The 9,954-nt window shown below is 43.4% G+C and overlaps 1 protein-coding gene across 1 annotated transcript; it reads right to left on the bottom strand.

Moving 5' to 3' along the window:
• Window positions 1-1,169: 1,169 nt before the first annotated feature.
• rpia (ribose 5-phosphate isomerase A (ribose 5-phosphate epimerase)) lies at window positions 1,170-7,700 on the bottom strand. Its single transcript, XM_034525523.1, has 9 exons — window positions 7,495-7,700; window positions 6,087-6,147; window positions 5,248-5,303; window positions 4,870-4,929; window positions 4,594-4,658; window positions 4,438-4,506; window positions 3,811-3,952; window positions 3,210-3,309; window positions 1,170-2,763 (listed from the first exon to the last, which is right to left on the bottom strand). The coding sequence occupies exons 1-9, from the start codon at window positions 7,657-7,659 to the stop codon at window positions 2,666-2,668; spliced, it is 816 nt and encodes a 271-aa protein (XP_034381414.1). The 5' UTR covers window positions 7,660-7,700; the 3' UTR covers window positions 1,170-2,665.
• Window positions 7,701-9,954: the final 2,254 nt, after the last annotated feature.

Raw genomic sequence — 9,954 nt, 5'->3', positions numbered from 1 at the left:
TCCAGCCGCTTCTCATTGCGCCGTTTGCTGTCAATCACGCATACTCGCATACTAAGCAGAATACGATTGCAACAGAGAGCTGTCAATCAAGAAGGCGGGCTCAGAATGTTCCAGCCCCCCCAAACAGTGCGGCTTATTGGCTCAGGGCATGTTTGTCAAAACGGCGCAAGCGCACTTGGCGGCTGGCTGACAACGGGAGCAAAAGGTGACGCAAAAAAATCCCCGATGGCGAATCCTGTGGCAGGCCTATGATTGGTGGGATGTGTCGTCCTTCCGTCCAATGAGAGAGACGAAGCTGTTAAGCAACAACGCCATTGGTCAATATTTACCCTCGCAGACTAGATGTTAGCACAACATTCGATATTTCAGCTGTCATTCAAGAGTAGTTGTCAGGACAGCCGACATGAAAGTATCAACGTGGCTTCACTGTAGAGGTACATTTCCTGTTCCTGATCACGAGTTTTGTTCTCACTTTCTGGTAAACAAAGAGGGAGGGCTATGACATAATGCGCGTGGAAGACTGAAAGCGTCATGGCATAATGTTAACTTAAATAAAACTGCACCGGCTCAGTTATTCCATCATAAATATAGCTACATGACATGACAGCTACATCAAAACATCATGCACAGTTAGTTGCTCCGTTTATATAGTATATCTATGAATAATGAATTCAGGTGGTACAGACGGTCAGATTGTGAACAGTTTGCTTGTAGCAGAATTAAAGTGACTACGTTTCTAGCGCCCCTCGGTGGCTATGAAGGAGAATGGCACCATGAAGGTTTTCTGTCAAAAGTTTTCCATCGTCCTTTGTACGTAAAAAAGTATGTCCTTAAGCAATAAAGGTGTTTTATAAAAGATAAAATAAAAAATACAATCAACTATTTACATTGTCAATTACTATGGTGATTACTGTATTGAAAAATGGATTAGTCTACAGATGAAGAAACTAGCCCAGATTGGAATATATAATAGCTTTTGTCTAAATCCAGAAGACAAATCAAATATATAACAGTGAATGTTCAGCATTTTTGCCTAAAAGGTGGTTGATTATCAAAATTGTTGCCAATTTATTTTCTAACGATCAAACTAATTGATTTGTTAACTTATTGTTTGCATAGAATAAAGATATTATACAGAATTATCAGTATTGAAGAAAAAGAAGGCACTGTTAGTTATCATGGTTCTGTATTGGTTGACAAAGAAAATAGTACCGTCACAGCAAAAAAAATCAGCCAATTGATAAAGAAAGTAATAATGGTGTACAACTTGTATTGGTCACGTCTCAGTTCAACATTTGAGTTTGTTGACACACCACTGAGTCTGATGCAGTCTCAAATTCATCCGCTTCCACATAAATTCATGAGAAGTAGACTTTAATAGAACATAATCACAGCGGTGTGTAGACAGTCTCTCAGCGATGTACATAAGAAAACATAGAATATAGAAACATAATAACATACAGCATCATGAGCCAAAAGCAAAGTGAATAGCTGCATTCCAAAATGAACATTATGAATCATGTTTACAAAAATAATCACAATTTTTAAACAAATTAGTAAAAATAGTAAAATATTTGAGACGATGCAACAACAGTTCAATGCTATAGACTTAAAACACATGTCACTGACTTCCAATTTCTTGAAATGATTTGAAAGATTTAATTATGATAGGAACTTTGGCGTTCCAAGGCACATAAAATGTACTTATGTTGCTGTTGGTTCTGATTTGAGCAACATTAGATTTTAATCGCACACACCTGCCCGTCATAACTTCCTCAAAGTGATGCCCGTCCCTCTCTTTACAGCTATATCTCAAATTGAGTTGGTGGCACAAGAAGTGTGTGAACAGATGGGCATGTGTTAGGAACAATATCTCGTACAACAAAGTAACCCACAGGCATGAAGGAATATAGTCAGTGGTTTGTTTTTCTGTGAGGGAACACGCACGTTAAATTAAACCTGTCAAAACCAGCACGGCCGTCCAGAATGCTTCATTAAATGCAATTCCAGGTAAAAGAGGACGCAACTGTGTTGGCACATGCGGCTGAACAAACAAACAAACCAGTATGTCCCTGAGATAAAACAAAGAGGAGGAAGGAACTGTGCTGCCACACTGAGAAAAAGCACATTGCAGAGATAAAACAGCTCTTACAAAGAGCCTTTTGTTTGGTGGTTCCAAGTTCTAAACCCATTGCTGGTACAGAGGCCGATCGGTAACTTTCTACTGTATGAGGACTGGTTTTTGTTTGTTTCTCTGCTGTATTGTTCAAACCGCGTGTTGCAGCAACTCACCAAGCAAGTTGGGAACAGCAGCTCTGCAGACTTTCAGTCAAACCCGCTAATTACAGGAAAAAACAACATTCCCAGTGAGACCAACTGAGCACTAATACAGACTGGAAAAAAAACGTATACATCAGATGCACTTGACTTTAGTCATCAGGCACTTTAAAACTCAGTGTCAGAAGCACCACTTGCAGGAGGAGAAAAACTAAGTGATCCTCAGCAGTGACTGGTTTTGAAATTTGTGAAAACTTCCTGGCGACAGTTTTTTGTCCAGTTGTGCAGCTCCGGCCAAATGCAGCCGGGTGGAAATCGAGAACACGGCACTTGTGGGGTGAAGTGAGGTAATTATGTGAGGTGTGAGGTGAATATGATGACAGACTCCTTAGTTGACTGGAGGATCTCGAACCTGTACGGTCCCATCCTCCATCCCGAAGTAGGCCCGTTCGGCCATGCCGACGAAAAGCCCCGTCTCCACCACACCTGAAGAGGACACGCATAATGATTACCAATGTTTTAAATTAGAAGCACATTATAAACACAACCAACATTTTCTTCCCCCGTCTTGTTGTTTTGGTCCAATTTAAGCGTCATGCACTACCGCGTCCTATTTGTCGGAGGTTGTATGCAGGCGGCAACCTCCGGTTCTGAAGAGTGAAGCCGATGTGGAAATGTCTTAAAACCTGCACAACGTTAGTAAATGACGGTCTATTTAGAGTCTAATAGACCATGAAGCAGGGTATGCTTTAGGGTGGGGGCTACGAGGTGATTGACAGGTCAGTGCCTCTACGAGATCCGTATACGGTGTCTCTACGTTACTCCTCCGCATTCAAAATATAGTAGCTTCTGTTCATCGGTTGAAAAAACAAACACCTGGTGCGTCACGACGACGGCCGCTTCAGTCTTAATAAACCGAGCCAGCGCCTCACCTGGAATCATCTTGATCGCGGTGTTGACTTCCTTCCAGTTCTCAGCGCGCTCAAACTTCCAGTCCAGGATGAAGTTGCTGTTGTCGGTGACCACAGGACCCTGAGAGCCAGAACGACAAAAAACTCAGTCACAACACTTTGAAAAAACGCCCAGAGGGTCTGTTCATAAATCACAGAAGTGTGTTTATAATTAAACGGACCACACAACTAAAATCTTGTGATAAGTGATCGATCGCAGCTTTTCCAAAGTAACAGCCGTGTGACCACGACCGCGTGTGTGACTTGGCAGTGTTTGTTTTCTAGTGCACTCCGACAACAAAGAGGTCGCAATGAAACCTGGAAACACCCTTTTTTTTTCTTCAATATCTGGTCCAGAGCAGACAGCAGTGACAGAACGTTCAATGTCTTGCCAAGAAGACAATTAGGCTCTTCTAATTTTGGTATCTCCCCGCCACCCGTCATTCTTTACCTGGACCACAGGACTCCAACAGGCCCCTGGAACTGGAGCCAGATGGATCCAACAGTAATGTATGAAAACAAACATTCTGAAATACACCCAGGAGGAAGAATAACGCAAAGCGGAGTAAAACAAAGAACCTACTGCTTTACTGACAGCCATCCTCAGGTTTGCCTCCCCTCCGAAACGTTTGGCTATCATCCTGGAGATGGGAACGTACGCCATGGGGATCACCTCAATAGAAACTCCCTTCTTCCACTGCTGGCCCAGAGTCTTAGAGTCCTTCCTGAGAGAGGAACAAGAAGTTAAGAACCCAATCTGGGCTGTTTTTCAAGACCCCTCACATACACGCAACATTTACTGTGTTAATGTTGCACGGTGTATCGACACTAAAAAAGGTACCCGTACGCTAAAAACGATAAGATTTTGCATATTTTTAGTATCGATACTTCATTAAAATAGAGCGTACTCCCTGTCCCCTAAAAATAAGACTCTCCATTAAGAATCACACGGAAGGCACCACTTGTATTATTGTGTTCACCTGAGATGCACACTTGGAAATAAGTCATTCAGCATGAAGTAGAAATAAGTCTTTAGTTAATTGTATAATCGACAAGTCTAATACAAACTTCTTACAAGGCAGAAAACTGCGGCTTCTAAAGAAAACAGCCAATAGATAGAATATCATTGTTTTTCCCCTTTGAGGGCCGGCATAAACACTTTGTATAGCAATTACACTTCTCCCCTCGAGTTAAATCAGCAAACACAAACCTGTAGTCGGCAATGACAACGAAGTGTTTCGCGCAGCCGGCGACAATCTTCTCCTGCGTCAGGCAGCCGCTGTGAGACAAAAGGGAGGACGAGCGTGAGACAGAAACCAGAGGAGGCGCTGGCCAAGCTCTGCCGTCAGCATCCAACCGTACACACCCTCCACCCTTTATCAGCGTCAGGTCTACGTCCACTTCATCCGCTCCGTCAATCGCCACGTCCAGCTGGGTGGCAGCAACACAAACTTATTACAGCAGACAATAAAAGCAAAAGGAAGCTCCACTATTCATGCGTTGTCGTTTGTTTATGCGTAGCTGCTCGGGCATAATTTTCCACAACGCTCCAATTGAAGCTGACCGCGTTGGAGAGCCAACATATTGAGGCCCTTCCTCGTTTGCGTGGCTTTCAGATTCATTTGTGCCGAGCTCGTCATACCTCTGGGTGCCGGTCCAGATCCGACAGCGTGAGGCCGTGCTGCAGAATCAGCTGACGAGCCTGAGGGAGGTACAAGCAGGGAGACAGGACGAAATGTGACGACCAGAAGCAGCTTCACCGTTTGAAATTTGTACATTTTTTATAATTTAGAAAAGGCCCGTTTGTGAAATACTTGAAAACAGTGAAGATTAATGCATCTCTTGCAAGCCAATGTTTCATTTACATGCAAAAAACAACAACGCGATGAAGACGAGAAGTGTAGTGAAGCCACAACGTTACAGCGCATGTTGTTGCCAAATGCTGCGTGTCCAGCATTAAGACACCAGGAAGACAATAATGAGAAGCCTTGCTGATCTACAAGTAAGATTTCAAACAAACCTGGAAGGAAGTGGGCACACACACGATGTTGAGTTTCTCCTGACGCACTCTCTCAGCTGGAATAAACAACATGTACACAATGTTAATGGTTGCAGACCGCAAACTCCTGTCAGTTAACACTACTAAAAACTATCTATTTAAGCCAGTGGTTCTCAAACCTTTTCTGTCGCGCCCCACTTTGGGGGAAGGAAGATGTTCATGCCCCACAAAATGGGGCATGAACATCTTTCAAGATAATAACAATAAGTGCAACCTGTGAAAGACTAAACAAAACAAGTTCAAATATTTGGCAATAAAGAGTTTTACAATGCATACATTTAAAAAACAATAACGTGCAACACAAAATTAGTGCAGATATGTGTCAAGTTGTATTAGTATTAGTGGCTGCAAATATTGTGTCCACACTAAAGCGGGCTTGCTTCAGCCACTCTCAATTCATGCTCAATGTTGAGCTTTTGTTTTGAAAGGCAACAGCAGAAATGCCGATCTCGCAGATAACCTGTTAAGGGCGTAACATGTACACAAAGGTACAGGTATTTCAACACGTATGTATTAATGACTCAGTTTTATGGCTGTGTACTTTGAACTTGTGTAATATGTGAAGTTCTCAATAAAAGTATTTCCTCCTGCACCCCACATGTAGTACCACTGCACACCACGAGAGGGGCGCACCCCACAGTTTGAGAACCACCGATTTAAGCACTGGCATTAACAATCTAAATGTTGTTCTATTTAATATGATTTTCACTGAAAGACACAAGTCAGTTGGTGAGGAGTTATATCTGATCAGATGCCTCATAGACTACATCTAAACACAGAATAATAATGGTTTTACTCACCTAATCTGTCCACAGCGTAGACAATGGTTGATCCGCTGCCAACTCCAACCACCTGGTTGTTCTATGAGAGACAGGAAATAACCATGCAACATTTCACACCAGGCTCTAAAAAAAAGCTGCAATAAATTGGCATTAGCTTGACTGGAGGTGTTTTGAAATGAAACCGCAGCAATAGACACAATAAGAGGAACAGTGGAGTTGTATTAAAGTGTGCTTATGTGTTGTCATAGCTTGAACACAGATATACAAACAGCCTAAAAAAATACAATGAATTTTAAAGCAAAATACTGTTCTTTGCAGTTTCAACAAAACATATCAATCCTACGTCCTAAACACATATGCATTAGTCATTTCCTGGATTTATTGAGAAATGTATTTTTATTGAACTTTCAATAATCAGAAATTAGCTTTTTGAAGTACAAAGGTAGGACCTTTACTTTGAAATATCTCCTAATCTGTAAGGTAAAATTGTTTGATTGTCAATATGGGTTCGAGTCCAAGACGTCCTGAACACATATGTATCGGTCATTGCCTGGATCTATTGATACAAGTATTTTTATTGACCTTTTAATATTCAGAAATGATGAATGTAGGACTTTTACTTTGAAGAATCTCTTACTTTGAAATATTGAGAAAATGATCTTTATACCACCTACAAATTGCAGAAATTATCTATTTGAAAGGTTCAAAATCAGTTCAGTTTTTACGTAGTAAATTATCCGAATTAGTAGAGTTAAGATATTTAATTTTTAGTTTGGATGTGGTCAAAAATGTCCCTAACACATACATATCAGTTGGTCAGATATAAATAATTAATTATCTTTCAATTAACCCCTTAAAGCAAAGAATACATACACTATATGCACAATTGAGGTTTATTTGATCTTTAAAAGGTCACGTGTTATACTTAATGTGAATATAATTCATTTAATCTAACGTCCTTATTTGCAAGTATACGATTCATCCACATCTTATTTTTAAAACCGGATGTTGTTTCACGTGGATATTTCCGCTAACTTTGCAAAACCGTCGCTCGCTCCCGATCTGGGTCCTTTGAACGTGTTTACCATGAATGTCAGTATATAGGTGCACACCAATTTCAGGGCCGGCGGAGTTGACCGCAGTCGTTAAAGTCATCCGTTTCCATTTGGCCATCCCTTAAAGCCACATTAAACGTCTTCTTAGCGAACACATATGGTGTAACTGGTATATTTAGTCCTTAATGCCGGACAAAGTTAGCCCACTATCCCGGGGCAAAGCACGCAGAACGCCGAGCTAAATCCCTCCCGGACCGTTAGGCAACCTGCAATACGATAGCAAGCTAGCATATGGCTCTCGAGGCTACAAACGAGCGAGCTAGTTGAACACGCGTGGACATATGGCATAACGGGGACACGGTGCACTCTACCTGGACGTGGTTGTCCACGGCGGCGTAAGCGGCCAGTTTCTTCGCTTCCTCTGCCATGCTAGCGGCGGACTGACGGAGCGGACACGTGTGTGTCTGGCTGCGGGATGCTGGAGAGGCGAGTCCAGATGCGACCTTACCGAAGAAGACCCACCACTGGAGCCTCATGACCCGTAGGGAGGGAGAGGGAGGGAGGGGGAGGGAGAGAGAGAGAGAGAGAGAGAGAGAGAGACTGCAGGGCAGGTTTCTTCTCTGCAACAGGAAGTTAGTGATTGAATGCATTTAAAAATAAGGTAAACACTTAGCCATGATAATATGTCCATGTTCAGTCATAATGATCAGATAAGCCGAATTAACGATGAAAAGCATACTGACGAGATTAAAAAGTCAAAATGATCAGATACAACATTTATATTTGACCCATAATTATGATTTATGTGTGTATACATATATGTGTGTGTGTGTGTGTATATATATATATACATACATACCATTTAGCTGACGCTTTTATCCAAAGCGACTTCCAATCATACACCGTAGACACAGCTACCGGGAACATCCATCCATCCATTATCACCCGCTTATCCGGGGTCGGGTCGCGGTGGCAGCAGGTTCAGCAGGCCGACCCAGGCTTCCCTCTCACCCGCAACACTTTCCAGCTCATTCTGGGGGATCCCGAGGCGTTCCAAGGCCAGCCGGGAGATATAATCCCTCCAGCGTGTCCTCGGTCTTCCCCGGGGCCTCCTACCAGTTGGACGTGCCCGGAAAACCTCTAATGGGAGGCGTCCAGGAGGCATCCTGACTAGATGCCCGAAACCACCTCAGCTGACTCCTTTCGACACGAAGGAGCAGCGACTCGACTCCAAGCTCCCCCCTGATGTCCGAGCTCCTTACCCTATCTCTAAGGCTGAGCCCGGCCACCCTACGAAGGAAGCCTGCTTTCCCTTCCTGAGCCGTCGGATGGTTTGCCAGAACTTCCTTGAGGCCAACCGAAAGTCCTTCTCCATGGCCTCCCCGAACTCCTCCCATGCCCGAGTTTTAGCCTCCGCGACCATCGCCGCTGCAGCCCTTCTGGCCCGCCGGTACCCGTCAGCTGCTTCAGGAGACCCCTGGGCCAGCCAGGCCCGAAAGGCCTCCTTCTTCAGTTTGACGGCTTCCCTCCCCCCCGGTGTCCACCACCGGGTTCTCGGGTTGCCGCCACGACAGGCACCGATGACCTTCCGGCCACAGCCCCGAGCAGCCACGTCCACAATAGAGGCTTTGAACAAGGTCCACTCGGATTCCATGTCCCCAGCCTCCCTCGGGATTTGTACCGGGAACAATTCAGGGTTAAGTGTCTTGCTCAAGGACACATCGACTAGGGTGGGTATTGAACCACCAACCTCCCTGATTGAAAGACGGACCTGCTAACCACTGACCCACAGTCGCCCACATTATTGAGAGAGAGAGAGAGAGAGAGAGAGAAAATTGGCTGTCAAAAGTACCCACAAGTCTCCTCTGATGCATCCTTTAGGAACTGGGCGGATCAAGTCACATCCGGGCATTTTTACCATGCTGAACTTCTATAGTTTATCCTGAGGGTGGCGCCAGAGGAAAAGACTTGATGTCAGTACACTTTTAAAGGTTCATTCCATTGGGAGCATGACTGAGCTTAGCAATTTTCACAACATTTATATTAGATTGTGAGCTTTCTTCCGCGTAAAGTTGTCATTTTTGGCCTGAAGGTGGTGCAAGATTAAAGTGTCCAAAATACAAAGGGTTAATTCTCTAGAGGGCTGAACATGTGCTCTGTAGATTTCATTACAGTCTATCTGCCAATTGGATCTTGATAGTTTTTCTTGTAGACAACAAAGGGTGCAGTTGTCATTTCAGCTTTGGGAGAGACATCAGAGAGCTGGCGCAGAGGATTCAATTTGATACTTTTCACCCACGTGTTTTTAATGGGATGTGCAGAACGAAATTGATTTAAACCTCTCTTCCCTCTATACTGTTCATCCTGTGTTCTGTTGTGGCCTTACTTTGGGGAATAAAAAAACAAACACATTTGTCGAAAGAACCAAAATCTTTTTCATTAAAAGGAAAAGGAAAAAACATTAAATTCAATTAACACAAAAATCGGAACAAAACATTAGTTCAAATATGCTAAATGTGTAGTGACCTCGCTGCCTATCAAAAAAAGGTCACTATGGTTGCTTCAAGGTTTAGTTTCGACTAATCAGCGGTTCTTCCAACTTGTCAACGACAATCTGATTAACAGTAGCAGCAGGGCAGCCAGTCTCACATTGCTTTGCACTGTTTAGCGGATCAGAGGTTTTAGAGGTTCATTAACCACCCAACCCAGTAGAGTTCTTACTGCATATGGTCCCTCTCCTCGACTGTTGATCACTTCCCATGGTTCCATTAACTTTGAGGCGGTTGTGCCAAACAACAACTCAACATCAGCGTTAATACGAGGAATCTGTA

This window comes from Cyclopterus lumpus, chromosome 22, assembly GCF_009769545.1.
Source record: "Cyclopterus lumpus isolate fCycLum1 chromosome 22, fCycLum1.pri, whole genome shotgun sequence".
Taxonomy (NCBI): domain Eukaryota; kingdom Metazoa; phylum Chordata; class Actinopteri; order Perciformes; family Cyclopteridae; genus Cyclopterus; species Cyclopterus lumpus.
Note: the sequence above shows the minus strand (reverse complement) of the source record. Positions and strands in the feature narration are given on the sequence as shown.

Bases quoted from the DNA above. Each gene is read 5' to 3' on its own strand.
- rpia (XM_034525523.1), bottom strand. From the start codon at position 7,659: ATGAGGCTCCAGTGGTGGGTCTTCTTCGGTAAGGTCGCATCTGGACTC. The intron at 6,148-7,494 runs GTAGAGTGCACC...TGTCTCTCATAG, and splicing joins CCGTGGACAACCACGTCCAG to AACAACCAGGTGGTTGGAGT. The intron at 2,764-3,209 runs GTGAGGCGCTGG...TGTCCTCTTCAG, and splicing joins CGCGATCAAGATGATTCCAG to GTGTGGTGGAGACGGGGCTT.